The 17,426-nt window shown below is 39.7% G+C and overlaps 1 protein-coding gene across 5 annotated transcripts in view; it reads left to right on the forward strand.

Annotated features, from left to right (window-relative positions):
- ROCK1 (Rho associated coiled-coil containing protein kinase 1) overlaps positions 1 to 17,426 on the forward strand; it is a 165,532-nt gene that overhangs the window by 83,631 nt on the left and 64,475 nt on the right. For all 5 annotated transcript variants that reach the window (XR_010919512.1, XM_067546875.1, XM_067546883.1 and 2 more), the window contains exons 10-17: positions 1,327 to 1,486; positions 3,600 to 3,663; positions 8,897 to 8,985; positions 10,602 to 10,650; positions 11,238 to 11,373; positions 11,793 to 11,884; positions 12,019 to 12,265; positions 14,270 to 14,376. Coding sequence is in view for 4 of the 5 variants with exons in the window: in XM_067546875.1 (XP_067402976.1) it covers positions 1,327 to 1,486; positions 3,600 to 3,663; positions 8,897 to 8,985; positions 10,602 to 10,650; positions 11,238 to 11,373; positions 11,793 to 11,884; positions 12,019 to 12,265; positions 14,270 to 14,376 (944 nt within the window). In the remaining variant the exon portion in view is untranslated. The remainder of the gene's footprint in view (positions 1 to 1,326; positions 1,487 to 3,599; positions 3,664 to 8,896; positions 8,986 to 10,601; positions 10,651 to 11,237; positions 11,374 to 11,792; positions 11,885 to 12,018; positions 12,266 to 14,269; positions 14,377 to 17,426) is intronic.

The following is a 17,426-nucleotide window of genomic DNA, read 5'->3' on the forward strand; positions in this document are numbered from 1 at the left end:
TGTTGTTCCAGTAACCTGTGCGGGCTCCCCTTCCATTCCCGGAGCCTTCAGGGTATAAGTTGTGAGGGAACTGAGGGAAGGTTGTGGTTGGCCCACCCTTTATGCCCTCATATGGGAGCATGAGTAGGTATATTACAGCCCCCACGGACATTGCTATTCTGAAGAATCCGATTGCACACCTGTGCACACCTACAGTGGGATCCATGCTGATGTACATAATCTTGAAGAATCACCGTTACTGAAAGATAAGTAAACATTCTTTTCTGTCAGTGCAAATGGTTGCCAATAGAGGGGTTATCATCAAAGGATGTGTGATTATACGACATTAGAGTAACTACATCTCCTTGTTATACAAATAGTTTTAAAAACAATTCAGACTTTTGATTTGAACCCAAAATAAACTTTTTTCTTGCAAGAATAAGAACAGTGTAATTGCACGTGATAAATGAATAGATTTGAATGCAAAAATTGCCTTATGATAGCCATTCTTTGTAAAGCCAACCCAGTTCTTCAGATTTATTTTAAATGTGGGGTTTTGATTGTATCTTAAGACCTCTTGAAGAATTGAGGGCCAGGTTCTCTGCTGCTCCAGAATTTACATCCACTCATGCAATGGAGAATGCTCTAAGCTTTCCTTGCTGGTAGTCCCCAAACAGACTTTATGCCAGCTGGGGATTGGGCAGGACGTATTCAGATCAAGTCCCCTTCTGTGTCTGTATGCCCCTGACGTGCCCTGAAAGTCATGGCTGAGTAGGGAGGGACACGTAATGCAGGAATCAAGTTTGCTTGCTCTTTTATAACTGAAAACTCGACAACAGAATTCTAAGTTGGCCAAAGCTGCCTTCTTTGTGCCTCTTTATCACTGCCAGAGTGGTGCAAAGGAGCCAGAACACAAAAGAGAATCTGACTTTATAGACCTTAATGATTCTTCACTGGTCTTTGCTGCAGTTTTTGTCTCTGAACTCCTCTGTTGGCTTTTTATGCAGTCCATGGTTAACTGGATAGATTTCAATTGAGGCCCTGATCCTAGCACAGAGTTTAACTGCTGCACCTGCACAGTGCCCCACTGAGTGTGCATTGCCCCATGCAGTGCAGGATTGGGACCTAAGTTTGTTCAGATCATCACTGTCACATCCGTCCACCTACTGACGCACACAAATCCCTAAATATCAAGTTGTGGCTATTTTAAAATAACACAAATTATTGACTTGAAGACCCCTGTAACAGAAGGTACAATAATTCTAATATTAATCATAACACTTACATTTATTTTTCATATAGCTGATTATGTCATTTGAGTGGAATGATAATTTTATTTTATTGTAGCTGTAGCACCAGTTGTGCCTGATTTAAGTAGTGACATTGACACTAGTAACTTTGATGATTTGGAAGAAGACAAGGGAGAGGAAGAAACATTCCCTATACCAAAAGCATTTGTTGGCAATCAGCTACCTTTTGTAGGATTTACATACTACAGCAACCGTCAGTAAGTATAGAGAAAACAAATTAATGTTGTGTTCTAGCACCAAGTTCTGATTTTATTTTATTTATTGTATTGTATTGTATTGTATTGTATTTTATTTTATTTTTGTGTGTGTACACATGTTCTCTCTCCCCCCCACCTACACTGTATATTTAGATAATAGGCTGTTCAAAAATGAAAAGTTCTAGAGTACTATAATTAGTGATATTTATTTGAAAATGGTACCGCTGAACATTAGTATTTTAAAATGTTACAGTAATTTTGTAATCGGGCCACTCTTATTGATTCTGAATTAACCATACATAGAGTGGCAGTACAGTAATCGGACTTGAAAAGTGTAGCAGGCACCTACTAGCCAGAATCACATAGAAAGGATTAAAAAGAGTAGTTTGTGCATGTGTTCATGCAAGGCCAGAAGGATGAGGGCAAAACTAGTGGTCCTAAGGCAATGAAAAACCAAATCCAGCCCAAACTCACTTTATCCCTAGGGTGTTGTTCCCGGACTTTGCTTGGGTACTTTATCTTTTAGATCAGTTTCTAGCTAATAGATATCTCATAAATTTAAAGCCTCCTTGTGGCTGCTAGAAAAGGATAAGGAAGTTTCTCTCTCATTCCCACTTGGCTGTTGTAAAGGTAGTGGCTTCACTACTGGACTCTGCCTCTTAGCCTCTTTTTTTTTTCCCAAGCAGCAGCATGAAATTGACGTGATTCTTGTAATTTGCCCTACTGCTCATAAGGTTTTAAATAATATCAGTTCAAACTGCATGCATTTGCTATTTGTATGGTTATTACTATTCAGTAGTATAATTGGTGCTGGTAGCAATAACTGTTTAAGGCTACCAACACCTTCCGTTATAAGATCCTGTTTTCAGTTGCTTATAACTTTGTTGAACTTAGCTGTTCAGACTGATATTTTCCATGCTGGGTGTCTGCCTCAGGCAATTTTTTGACGGGGGTAAGAGGGCAATTTTAGCAAAACATCAAGTTTCAGTCAGTGAGTGTGTGCTGGTGGCAGCCTCAGGCACGGTGGGGACGCCAGGAAGACATGGTGCTAAGTATGGGGAGAGATGGGCCCATCCCCAGGGCCCATCCAGACATGGAGGGTGGAGGGCAGGGAGGGTTGGTCAGTTGGTCACCCCCCGTGTGTGAGAGAGGGGTGGGGGAGTGTGTGTGTGTGTGTGTGTGTGTGTGTGTCTCACCCCTCTCTGTGCGCATGCGTGTGGGGGGAGGGATGTGTGTGTCACCCCCCCCCCACACACACGGTGTATGTGGCCCCTGGCCAGCTCTGCATACCACACCACCACCACCACACACACCCACCCACACCACCACCCCCCCCCCCCCCCCCCCCCCCACACACACACACACACACACGAGTAACTTTACCAGGTGTTCTGTATTCAGCATAGGGAAATATAGTCACCCTACTTGTATGCCACACTTGCTCCTTTACTCAGCATAAAAGTGTAGGAGCTGGGGGCAGTTTCTCCTCCCATGATGTTAAGATAATCAGCAAATTATTTGCATTTTTTATCTGACTTTCATAATCATGACAAATAAGCACACACAGTCATGACAAATTTATATATTTTCTCGGTACATCAAAAAGATACCATTACATAAAACAGTAATACTGTCTAAGGGCAAGTCCCTCCAACTAGTTAATTTAATTGGGGGTTTCGTGCACATAACCCCTGCAGAGTTGACGTCTATGGTACCACTCCTGTGAGTAAAATTAAGCATGTGAGTAAATGTGTGCAGGATCAAGGCCCAAGAGAACGTTGACCCATGGAAAGCAAAACTTTTTTTTAGAGTTATTTTATAAAAGGAAGTACTTGGCGGAAACCCTTTTTTCCTAGAAGAAGAAGAAGAAGAATGGTAAAAATGGCAGATTTCTACTTAATACAAGACAAATTATATAATGAACTGTTATTTTTAATTAAATGTGTTTACATCTTATCATAAACACAAGCACTAAAAATCTGTTCTTATAGCACCTTAGGGTAGTTGGATATCACAGAGATTGGAATTTTTGGAGATCCTTTTTAACTATTCTTTGTTTTCTCTTTCCTGTAGCTGTGCTTTTAACCATTTTTAATTAAATATTTTGTTACAGGTATTTATCCATCTCTGCAGAAAATTCAAATAACAGAACAAGCTCCAGTATAGATAAAAGCCTGGTATGTATTTTGCTGATATTAGTTTCTGACAGTGGGTACACTGCATATTGAAATACCGAAGTAATTTTTGAATTTTTGTTTTGAAATATGGAAAACCAGTCCGTTTGTTTTAACTGTTTAGACTGGCATAGCTATTACAGCTGGCAGGGAAACATTCAGTTTTGGTGCGAAAAATGATGTTTTAGGGGGAAAAAATGTAATCCTGAATTGGAATGAAAAATGCTGAAAGCTGAGAATTTTCACTGAACTGAAATTCCACAATATTTAATTTTAAGAAACACCAAAACATCATAGTGGAAAAGTTTTTGTTTTCTAAAACAAAATATGCTCCTTGGGAGCCAGATCTGCAGCAGCATGCCAGGAAGGCTGCCACAGAGCTAGGAAGCCAAGCAGCCTGTGAGTAGGCCAGACCGGAAGCAGGTTGCTCAGATCCCCAGAGAGCCAGCTAGTGGGGGAATGGACTAGTCTAGAGATCTCTGGTAGCCCAGTAGCCTGCTGAGGAGCTGAGAGCCTAGAAACCCTGAAAGTTCTGGGAGCACTGGAAGAACCAGGGATCCTGGATACTCTGGACACCATTAGGAGCCTCAGCTCCAGGACAGCTTGCCTAGTGAGCTGTCAAGTAACCCTGAAAGTCACAGCTCTCAAACTCCCCATCAGACATGATGCTGAGGAGCAGGGATCCCCAGATCTAAAACTCTTCCAGATGACCTGTTGAGGATCCTGGGAAGCCCCAGATTTCAGAGAGATGGCTGGATGGGGAAGGGAAATCAGGCAGGTTTCCACTGAGATTTTTGGTAAAGTCAACCCATTGTTGCTGAATATTTAAAATTGGCATTTTCTGTTGGGAAAAACGTTTCACTGGAAAATTTCTGGCTAGCTCTAATAGCTATTGTACCAAGCTTGGATGCGACTAATGGTATCAGTACCTTTTTTTTTCTATTATCCATTTTCTGTAGAGAAATTTGAGATGCAGATATCAGTAACTGTTCTGTTACTATTTGTTATTAACTAGATTGCAATAGAATCCAAAATGTGCTAGGTGTTTTTCAAACAGAGGAAGATAAGGAAGGCTGTACAGTTGAATAAAAGAAAAAAAAGTGCAACTGCTGAACTTGCTATGTTTTATGTCTATTTTTGATAACTCTGTATAGTTTGTCCTTAAATGCTGTATTATCAACATAAATATTTTCAGAGGACAAAGGAACCGAGTATATATTTTGCATTGGCTTAACACAATTCAGTAAGTGTTTGAATTGGAGGATGCTGATTCTTTGTGCCCATTTTGACTGGTGTCGTCTTTGTTGTGTGTTGTCACCTGGTTGGTGATGTGAGAAAATAAGAACTTAAGGCCAGCTTTTTAGATATTGGTGCTGAAAGTTGCAGACAGGCATCTAGTGAGTGCCTCAGCAGGCACCTAAGTTGCTTAGTTATTTTGAAAATCCCCTAGAAGAAGAGCTCTGTGTAGTTCAAAAACTTCTGTTTTGCCAACCAAAGTTGGTCCAATAAAAGATCTTACCTCGCCCACCTTGTCTCTGATATTTTGAGAATAACACAGTTACAACAACACTGCACACAGTGTTAAGTAAATGTAATTTGATACAACTAAGTATACAGTTACACAAGGTGCTGAGTGCCTCTGAATGCCTACAATTTCAAGGGAACACATTGGGTTTTGAGGGTCTTCAGGACCTCACAGGATTTGACCTTAGGATTCTAGAGAGAGAAGGAATCCAAAGTTCTTTAATTGGAATTCTGAATCTATTTGGAAGTATGAATTAGCTTTACTCATTTATTTTGATTTAACACTTGAAAATTCAACACCCATCAGATTCTAAAAGTTAAGTGCAAGAAGGTTCACAAATTCTTTTACAGTGTGTCTTCAGCCTTTTTACAGCTCAGGAGGCAGAACCAGACAAGTTAAGTCATTGTCAGGGTGTAGCCCAGCCCCTAAAAACCCAGAGAATTTTGTTCTGTCTTCTCTTCTGTAGGCAGACTTCTCCAGACTCTCCCTGCCCCAGAATGTAGAACATAAACAGAAAAGAAAGAAAAACAGAAAGGAACGTTTTTATTCTAACTGCACAGTTTGTTAATTCCAGGCTTTGCTGGGTTGTTATTTAGCCTCATACTTATGCAAAAACCTCTCTGTAAGCACCTATTCTGATACTAAGGTAATTGGCCACAGCAGCTGTTAGCACAGCATGTCTGGGCAGGCCTCTCAGGGAACTGCACCACACAGGCAGCCAGAGGCACAAGGCAGCCAGCTCCAAACCAGCAGGACTGAGCACAGAAATTCCTGGGTTGCCGTCCCTAACTGTCACTGTGGACAGCTATCCCTCTGCCCTCCATCAAAAAAAAAACAACCCTCCCTTGAGTAGCCAGCATGGAGAGACAAAAAAGGAGAGCAACCCAGACACGGAGGAGCAAGTAGGCTGTAAGGGGCCCTTCATTTACTTCTGTCCAGCTTCCATGCCCTTTCTTATCAAAGTGTGTAATCCTTATGTAACCCTGCCATATTTTCTGTGTGACTCATTCAGACAAAGTGGCTGCTCCATGTACAGGTTTCCCTGAATCCGCTCTTTGTCCCTACAAATTATGGGGTTAGACACCGTCCATAAAATCTAAGGGATACCACTTAGGAATAATCTTTTTTTAAAGGTCACATACCTTGTATGGTGCAACAGTAGGAGGGATTCCCCCTTTAGATTTCCTTGTCAGGGATACTCCAAGGTCTTAGGATGGAGTCCACTTCCTCTGAAAGGCATTGGGGAACTCTCTCATATCTCCCAGCTTTGTGGCAGAGTCTGATAAACTCACATAGCATACTGTCTTATCTAGAAGGAAGACAGTTACAGAGCCTCTCCACCCCACCTCTGGATATCTTAGAGCAGCCCAATGGTGTGGAAAAAAGCAAAATGATAAAACCAGCAGGAGCAGTCACCTGCCAGACTCCTCAGTTTCTTGAGGAGTATGAATTCTGTGTCTTTCTCTTTCCATTGGAATAGCAGGAAAAGTCTAAAAAATAGAAAAAGGAAGTGAGGAAACATCCTGCTCAGAGGCTGGAAAAAAATCTCTCTCTCACCTCTCCCATTTAAGGTGGGTAAAGAGCATTAGATTCTCTCCCCAAATATCAGATATCAGCAGAGCAGAGGAATGGTTTCTGTAGAAAGCATTCAGAAGGAGCATGGACAAACATGTGGAGCCTCCTGTCTCCATCATCCTACTATGGATCCTTAGTACCTAATTTCTCAAAGCACAAATTAGGTCAGAAGGAGGTGGGGAGGAATCCCAGAGACCTAGGAAGAGCAGTCCTTTGATTTCTCTTCCTGAAATGACTGGTAATTGTCTGATTCCTCAGAATACAGGGGGAGACCCAAAACAAAACTCTTGCCCCAGAGTATTTAGATACTGTTTTATGAAGAGTATCAATACATCTATACTTTCTTCCAGACAACCCAGCTGAGGGAGGAGTTCCTTGAGAAAGGTGACAGGATAGATAGCAAGACCACTTGGATACGTTTCCTTTCAGGAAATAAATTATAACTGTAAATCCCTTTCCATGTAGCTCTTAAAATGTGAGTGAACATGTGAGAACCAACTATGGCCAAGCACTTAAAGAGAATGAAAATATTGAATGTCTGGGATGTTATCTTGGTGGTCATCCTTTTATGGCAGAGAAGAGATGCTATTCAGTAACTTTATTGTAGTAAGAGGATCTGAAGTCCTTGTAGTTAGTTTCAAAGTTGAATAAAGTGGTCATACAGCAGAAGCTGTGGAAATTATCTCAGATTGGCTACATCTTCAGGGACTGAGCCATTTCCTCCCTATCTGAGGCTCCCAGGTGTGATTTAGGGATGTAACAGGATAAACATTTAAACGATGAGCAGCATTCTCACGGTTTAGCAAATTAATCAAACATTTAAACGAGAGAGCCTGAGCTGCCCAGCTGCTGCAGCTCAGAGATTGTGTGCTTGGGGGGGGGAGGAGGGGGAACGGGACTGGCTTGTCCTAAGGGCCCAATCTGCCCAGCTGCTGTGGCTCAGAGATCATGTGCTGGGGTGAAGGTGGGGGTTGGGTGGGGGGCACTAGGCTGGCTCATCCTGGAGATTCCAGCCTCCCAGCTGCTGTGCTCAGAGATTGAGTGCTGGGGGGCAGAGTTACTCATTCATTAGCTGAGCAAGTCTGTCATTAACACACAAATCGTTAACTCCCCCAGTCAATAACTGTCCCAGTCATAAACCCATCAACATATTAACTCCCCCAGTCATTAACTCATTCACTATTTAAATGAGACTTTTTACAATCAGATTTTTATGTATTTTTAACCCTTCTTAATCATTTTATTTTCACTTTTAAACAATAACAAATATCTATAAAGCTGGAATCCAATGTGTATCATTATTTAAACGTACAAAGGGAGCAGGTCATTGCAGTAAATCACTTAACAGGCTAACCTGCATACCTTTTGGTCTCCCCTCCAAGAACCAAACCCACAGGATTCTGCTTAGCTTCCCTTCTCCCCAAATGAACGTCAGAGTGGCGGGAGCTCAGAGCATTTAACCATTGGATTGCTCATTAACTGAATTTTTACAGCTCTAGTCTGATTCTGTTTCCTGAGCTGTTGACAGGCAGAAGATTCTCTGCAAAAGATCTGTGGATCTTCCTACTAAAAATAAGGAAATTTTCATGTAAATAAAAATAATCTTTCATATATCCCTTGCAATAATAACTTAGGCTTGATCCTGTAAACACTTTAAGCATGAGTGATTTAATTGTGTTTTCAGTGGTACTGTTCATGTACATAAAGATTTATTCCTGTGCCAAATTTTTGCAGGATCAGGCCTTACTCAATTTTACATATTTTGTATCATGAAATATATGAGCTGAGAGAGTTCTGCAGGAATAACTTGAATTTTTATTGAGAAATACCTTGATTCTCGATTTCTCAACTGCTACATTGTGGTATGGTTTTTTGTAATTGATCTGTTTTAAAAGCCTCAAGAAGAGAATGTCAACTTTAATAACCAACAAAACATAATCTTTAGATTTTTCTTCCCATGCCAATGATGGTGCAGAGAGTGGAAACCAGTCTCTTCTATTCCTCTTTGTCATTAAATGCTTGATACAAAATTGATAGATCAATGACATCATTTACCTAGTCCTGGCAAATACTGGCATTTTTTTACAAGTTTCGTAGACTGTAATGCATATTTTTAATGTGTGTATATATTTTAAGCTGGAAAATATGCAGAAAACTATCTATCAGTTGGAAGAGCAGCTTCAAAATGAAATGCAATTGAAAGATGAAATGGAGCAAAAGTGCAGGTGAGTCTGAACTTTAAATACATTTTCAGAATTAAATAATGTAAAACATCAGCTCTGTAAAGAATACATTAAGGATAACAAGCATGATACCAAGAATGCTACTACAGAAATTTAGTGGTCTGAGAGGTTCTAGGCCACAAATTAAATAATTTTAAAATGACATCTCAATAATGTTTTTCTTGTGTATATAAAGAAGAAGATGATTTGTTTGTGTCGGCATCAGTGAAACAGACATACTGAATAGTTGAATTGAATGTTTGAACTCCATGTTCTCTCCTTCTGTTACCCTGATAGGTTTCACAACACCTGCAGGACACAGTGAGCAGTTAGATTTTTGAATAACATAAAGTACTATGTGGCCCATATGTACTAGAATATTGGAGTTTAACATTATCCAGCATATTGGTATATTAAATGCTGCAGTGCTATTGAAAGGCTTTTTTAGATGAAGACAGCTATGAGCAGTAGTTTTCAATCTGAGTATTAAATTCTGTTGTGTCATTGAAAAAAGTAAATTTCTGACAAATTACTGCCTATTTTTGCACCTTCATCAACATGAGCATACAGTTGAAAATCTGCCATCTGATGAGCATGGAATTTAGTGTGCGCAGATAAGCTGTTGATTGTCTTTGAAGAATTGCTACCAAAAATGTTTTACGGGAATTCAAACACCACCATGTTATTTAGTTCACAGTGTGCCCTTTACACATATCTAGAGTTTCACTGTCCACATACTGTCCATAAGGCATCACATATGATGCTAGAAATATATACAACAATTGCATCCCTACAATTATACTGACAATGTGTATTCAGTAACATAAGTGTCTCTTCTGATATCTCACAGTTAAACACAGTTTATCACAGGGTTAATAGGTTTGACTACATATGTTGGTATAAACTGCTCTTTATTACACGTCAGTTAATACAGTCTGAATCGTTTTTGCTATAACTTTTTTGTACAGAGGTAAATAGCTACAAAAGGCCAACTGTTTGTGGCCTAATGTTTTCTAGAGTCCAAAATTAGGAAAACACATCCATATCACATGTATAGAACTGGTGGATATCTTCCTTCATATTAATGTTTGTTCCATATTGCTAGCGGACAAGTTCATATTTCCTTTGTGGTGTTACTCTGCGCTTATTTCACCTTTTCTCTGCAGTAATAGCATGCAGATATCTTTATATATGATATGGACACATTTGTGTGGGTAACTGACCACTTTTGGGGACCCACATTCTTAGAGATGTGGGATGTGCACAACTGGAGCCATTCTTTCTAGAGAATGGCAGAATAGGCATTGACCAACATTTCCTAGTTATAAAAACCTCTTACTATGTACTTTTTTGTGGAGTCAGGGACAGAATTTGCCCCTTACTATTTTTGACACACATCACCTGCAGTGAACTGTCTATATATTTGATGATTGTGCTATCATAAACTACTTATGTTGATTTTGCATTTTCCAATTTAAAAAGCTTGTTTTAGGATGAAGTAGCATGCACATAGTAAGCTTTTTAAAAATAATGGTCTTAAATAGTTTCAATATTTAAACACCAGGCATGTAAAATAAGGTCTTATTCATTTACATATTAAAATAATTCATTATTTATAGAACTTCAAACATAAAACTAGACAAGATAATGAAAGAACTGGATGAAGAGGTAAGTTGTGTTTTTCTTAACTATGTTGTCTGTCAGTGTCCTCATAGTACTGTTAGAGGTTTATAATTCCATATTATGAAAATGCAAAATGTAATTTTAGAAATTTTAGAATACATTTTTTGATTCTACAATTCAAAACTATTTTCCTGAATTTCAAATCCTGTGCTGAACACTCTGTTTAGCTTTGTTCTTCAGAATAGTCAATATAATTTTTCAAAATTAGCTAGATTTCTAAAAATCAACGTGTAGATAATCCTTTAGCACATCATTGTACTGTAGTATTCATAAACCTAGTAAACAGGTAATTTTTGCTTATGTATGAACTGCAGTTATTGCAGTGATTTTGGCAGATTTAATCAGAGACAAGCTTCAGAAGTGATGTTGGGAATTATTAGGCTATATTCTGCAAACCTCCTGTTCATGTCAGTAGTCTCCCTAGGTTAAATCCTGACCTCACTGGCTTGAGTTAAGCCAGGATTTCACCAGCTGAAGTCAGTGAAACTCTTTACAGAACAAGAGAATAAGAAATGGTTTGTAGCATCATTCTGTAAAATGTACATGGAAAATGTCAGTGTTTATAATTTCAGGGAAATCAAAGAAAAAACTTAGAATCAACAGTATCTCAGACAGAAAAGGAAAAGATGCTGCTGCAACATAAAATAAATGAATACCAAAGAAAAGCTGAACAGGAGAACGAAAAAAGACGGAATGTAGAAAATGAAGGTAAACAATATTACCCATGTGCTCGAAATATTGGAGTGTACACTATTACTATTCTTTTACAAATAATTTACTTTTTTTAGCATTTGAAGCATTTTAGAATAGATGTTTTTCTTGAAATACTGATAAACAGATTAGTTTTTTTTTGTCATTGTTATCACAGGAAAGTAGCCTTTTCTGTTTTAGAAATTTGAAGTACCAAATTCTGCCCTTAGATGTATGCACATGGAGCCCATAGTGACTTGAATGAGAGCCAGGTGTATATACTCAAGAACAAAATTTGGCCTAAAGAAATTAAAAGAAAATATTCTTATTTTGCTGTCTATGTATGTAGAAATATCTAGTAATGTTGCAAAGATTTTCTGTTCTGATCTGCTAAGAAAATTGAATTCCATATTTAATGCTTTCATTTTTGTCTCTAGTGTCCACATTAAAAGATCAGTTAGAAGACTTGAAAAAAATTAGCCAGCATTCACAAAATACAAATGAGAAGATGACACAATTACAAAAGCAAGTAAGTGATTGCTTTTCAGTGTCTTCATTGTTTCTTCAAATTTGTCATATAGTATTGATTACGTAACTGTAACAAAACTGAATCTTTTAATTATTGCACTTTGAATGGAAATCTTGCTTTTTTTACTCTATCAGCTTGAAGAAGCCAATGACTTACTAAGGACAGAATCAGATACAGCAGCAAGATTGAGAAAGAGTAATACAGAAATGAGCAAGTCCGTAAGCCAGCTAGAATCGCTAAATAGAGAACTTCAGGAAAGATGCAGAGTTCTAGAAAGCACAAAATTGCAAGTGGAAAAGGACTATTATCAGTTGCAAGCAGCTTTGGAAGCAGAACGAAGGGACAGAAGTCATGGATCTGAAATGATTGGAGATTTACAAGGTAACCATTCCATGCTTAAGTAATTTTTTAATGTTGCTGTAAATATTTATTCTTACAAAAATCCATTTTCATAACTTCACTTTGGCTTGGTCTACACTTACCCGGTGATTTGGCGGCAGTCGATGAGAGTTACGCAAGCTACACAAGCCTCACTGCACTGCGCCACTTGAGGGGGTGGATTAACAGCATCGACTTCTGGATCGATTGAGCGGGTCTTCATTGACCGCTCAATTGATCTAGATAAGTCGATCTGTAGATGTACCCTTGTTGTTCTGTACCATTATCTAAGGCTTGAAAAAGATGTATCAGCTGTTTTCAAGGAGTTGAATTCTGTTCATTTAGTCTAGCGGAACAGTAATCAACATATGAATTGCATATCCCTAGAGAACTAATACTTGGGAAAATCTGTAAATACAGTTTAAGGTGCAAAATGTCTTACTAAGTCAGTATTAACTCAAGTACATAATTCCTTTGTGGTTGAGTTTTAGGAACGAGGAGGAAAGCAGTATTGTGAATAGTAGTGATTTATCCTCCTCTCTCTTTCCAACAAGATTTTTCTCCATCTGTGGATATTGACCCCTTCAGAGCTATGTTCATGCAGGATGGGACAATGATAGTGGTAATACTGTATCCTATCCTGAGGCACCACCCACTTCGATACTTCGGATTTTCTACTTGATCCTTAGAGTTAAGGAGCAGGCTTTTTCCTTTTGACATGTATTAAGGTTTTACAGGAGCAATTTTATAGCAATGTGGAAACAACCACCGTAGTTAGGGATGCAGAATAGTTTCCATGGTAATCCATCCCCCTTATTCTCAGGTGTTTGAGAGGTGAAAATTTCAGGAAGTTCCATACAGTTCAGAGAGTTGTGTATTTAAGAGAAATATTAGATTCTCTAACCCAAGATGACAGCCAACGTGAAGTGACAACTTGCTTAGCCACTGAGACAGCTTAATAGAACAAATCCATTTCAGATGAACTACTCTAGATTTCCACTGGGATAACTGTGAGAGGTCAATTTATCCAATATGAAGAAAAAGAAATGCATTCAAAGAAGTCAGAGTACAAAGGGGCAAGAGGAAGGTCTCCTATACACTTTGTAAAGTCTGGTGGAACAAACCTAACATATGCAGTGTTAGAGCTACACAGCTCTTTAGGCATGCATGAAAGGGATAATCTTCTTTAGAGTTCCTAAAAAGTGTACAGAATGGGATGTTCTTCTGGTAGCTAGCCAGAGAGTTCCACATGAAATTTGCACATGATATTGCCAATTTTTAACAAGCAAATGTTTGACAAGTAAGCACAGCACTGAAATTCTGGAGAAGGAAGTGTTTTTCTTTTCATTTTTCTTTTTCACATCATCTTGTCTTCTAGAAATTCCTCGTCTTCTAGAAATTCTGTTTAATAAAGCTACGCTATGCAACGCAAGCAGTGTTCTAGATAGACCAACAACATTCTTGTGAACCATGTTGCATATATACTGGGTATAAGGTACAGCATTTAACATATAGAGTAGTACAAGAGACCAAATTATAATTGCAGTGGGAAACGTAACATAAAATGTCTTGCTCTTTCTCTTTAAAGTCTTCAGCTTAATAGTACAGTAACGCAACTGCATGAAGTGGAGCAAGCTGTTTCAAACTCAAAACTGGAGGAGAGGCTTCACTTTTGTGGAGTGATCTGGAGGGTAAAAATAATTCCTCTTTCTCTGGAGGAACTCTCCAGTGCATGTTACTTTAATTATGTTTATGTACTGCAAAAGCACCTCAAGGCCCTAACTGAGATTGGAGCTCCTTTGTGTTACATGTTGTACCTACCCATAATGAAACTTCAGCTGAGTTCATATCATCAGAAAATGTGGCTGTTGTGTGTTATAACAGGATTTTTATTAATGAAAGGAAATATATATACTTTAGCAGCTTGACAAAATAAAATCAAAGTCCTATTTCTGCATCTAGGCATAGTAGCTAAAATTGAACTATTTTTAATTGCTTTTATACTAGTTCGGATTACATCTTTACAAGAAGAAGTAAAAAATCTTAAAAATAATCTTGAAAGAGTGGAAACGGAAAGAAAACAGGCGCAAGACACACTTAATCATTGTGAAAAGGTAAGGTAACTAATACATGATAATTCAAGAAAATGCTACTGTTAACTCACTTGCTGTGGTTAGAATATGATGATGTATTTTGAATTATTTTGTATTGTGTAAATAAATCACAGCTGCTTTGAGTGTGATAGTGTGGCTCCCACTGTAGGTGCACATGTGGCTCCTGGGTGAGACTGTACTTTTATCCTAGACATGAGGAGACTCAACAAATACATGCTCAGTCTCAGGTTCAAGATGGTAATGCTTGCCTATATTACTCCAAGCTCTAGACTGGTTCGTGGCTCTCGACTTCCAGGATGGTGTACTTACACATTGCCATCCATATGGCCCACGGGAAGTGCCTGAGGTTAACAGTGGGTGCCAACCACTCACAGTTCAGGGTTTTGCCCTTCACACGCTCCATGGCACTGAAAGTTTTCACCAAGTTCCTAGATGTAGTTGCAGCATGTCCAAGAAAACATGGAATTTACACCTCCTTATATCTAGATGACTGGCTAATCAGAATGACCCTGGATTGTGTCCTCTCCCTGTTCTCCCACTTAGGACATCTGGTGAACTAGAAGAAGTCCTCTTGTTCACCATCACTGATGATAGAGTTCATAGGAACTCTACTTTACTTCAGTTCGGCAAAGTCTTTTCTGCCAGAGGCCAGTTTCGGTCCTATCAGTCAATAGTGTACATGCACGTATGTGATGTTACTTGCCAAACTTTATCTGCCACCTTTACGATGATGGCTGAGGTCTGTGAACTTCCCATCTAAACATCATATGAGAAAATGGGTCCCACCTCAAGTCAAGCAAGAGTTTAATTGGTGGCTTGTCTTGATGAACATGAGAAAAGGGGACAATGATGCTTGTCTCAGACACTACAGGGACTGGTTGGGGTGCCCACCTGAACCATCGTCAAATGTGAGATACATGGTCTCATGATGATTTTAATCTACACATGAATGTGTTGGAACTAAGCCATCTAGCTCGTCTGTATAGCATTCCTGCTGGAAGCCCTCCAATGCTGGGAATATCAATATGGGGGTGACTCTGCTAGCTCCACACCTTCCAGAGTTCAGCAATGACCTGATGGACTTTTTGTGCAGAAATGTGGTAACTAGCCATGAGTGGTCTGTGTAGAAAGCCATACTAGACCCAATATTCTTTCAGTGGGAAACTCCCGCCACACATTTGTTTGCCACATAGGACATTAGCAAGTTCCAGAACTTCTGCTCCCGGGGAGATGTGAGTCCAGGCTAACTACCGAATGTCTTGCTACTTCAGTACTCTTTTATGGTATCATACTGTATCCCCTGATCCCCAGAATATCCAAGATCAACAGTAAAGGGCCTCAGTCATCATGATACTTCTATACTGGCAGAGACAGTTTGGATATCAGAACTGCTGTAGATGTCCCAGCAGCCTTCCATACATCTTCCTACCTTCTCGAATGTGATATCTCAAACCTCGGTCAGACAGTGCACCCAGACTCAGTCTTTGCACCTGACAGCCTGGATGTTGGCTTGCTGAACTACACAGACAGAGAGGGTGTTTCCTACAGGTTCAGAAAATTCTTACACAGAGCGGGAAACATTTCATAAAGTTGACCTATTTCTCCAAATAGAAAAGATTCTCCATTTGGGCAACTCAGAATAATACTGACCCAATGGAGGCCCCAATAACCAAAGATGTTGTACTGTATCCTGCTCCTGCAACACGTGGAACTAATATTTAACTCGCCTAAAGTCCACCTCACTGCAGTATTGGTGTATCATGTCCCAGTACGGTTGCACAGTCTTCTCATATCCCTAGTATTGAATTTCCTCAAGATTCGTCTTCATATTGTACTTTATTTCTAGTAAGAGTACTGACTTCCACAGGGGACCTAAATGTCGTCCTTATAAAGCTCTTTTGAACTGCTGCTGGAGTGCTCAGTATATTGTCTTGCTAACAGGCTGTTTCTACTTGTGGCCATTATATCAGCATAGTTAAGTTAGTTAGGCCATACTACTTTGCACATCCTTCCACAGGAAGGTGATGAAATTTGAGGGGATGAAACCATACCCCAAAATCATAACTGAGGTAGCCTTGGAATTCCATCTGAACCAAACATTTACCTTGCCAATCTTCTTTGGAAAGACACACACTGCACAGGGAGAAAAGATGCTCCATTGTCTGGCATTTCCAGAGTCTTGTTCTATTACCCCAAAAGGACTGTGTCAGTTAGCCTCTCTCCCTGCCTCTTTATGGCCATATCTGGCACTATCTTGTCACAGGGCATCCTGAAGTGGATCACAATGTATCTCTACTTGTTATCAGCTGGGTGGCAAGCTTTCCCTCCAAAAAGCAAGGTGCATGCTCCATTAGGGGACAGGCAGTGTCTTCTGCTTGCTTGAGAAATGTGCCAGTTTCTGAGATCTGTAAGGCAGCTAATGGAGTTTTCATTATATGGTATCCACATGGCCTCTGATCTGTCTGCTTTATCAAGTTGGGCAGACTAATACTTTAATCTCTTTGTTTGCTTAATACATCTGAAACTCCTCAATTCTACCATCCAGGGAGAATACTGTTTGCAAGTCACCTAGAGTAGGATCCACACTGACTGCAACATCTCGGATACATCTCTCAAAAGTGTACCCATTGTCTCAACTTGAAGGCCCGGTACAGAAAGGACAGTGAACTGAGGATAAAACTTCTACTAATGGAGTGCTGTCTACATCCAGCTTCAGACCCTGGCCCCAGTATCTCTCCTACACGCCAATGACCATCAGCACGGTCATCAGCTGACCCTCATTCGCCGCACAACACCAAAAGGAAATCTAATCTCTCCCTCTCAGATGAAAAGAGACAGGCACTAGCTCACCCTCTAAGGAGCTGCCTCAGAGAGAGGCATCCCCTGTGAGGTCAGTAACCTTAATGTCCTCAGGTGTGAGACTTGGCTCCTGCGACTGTCCAGGCACCAGCACTAAGGAGAGATCCAAGGACCCTAAACGGGCAGGACTGCAGGCAGAAACACTGCCACTCAGGACTGAGAAGGACAGTGCAAGACTTTCCAAATTGGTA

The sequence above is a fragment of the Emydura macquarii genome, unplaced genomic scaffold (assembly GCF_026122565.2).
Source record: "Emydura macquarii macquarii isolate MOO-44397 ecotype Brisbane River unplaced genomic scaffold, CSIRO-AGI_Emac_v2 contig_212, whole genome shotgun sequence".
Lineage (NCBI taxonomy): Eukaryota > Metazoa > Chordata > Testudines > Chelidae > Emydura > Emydura macquarii.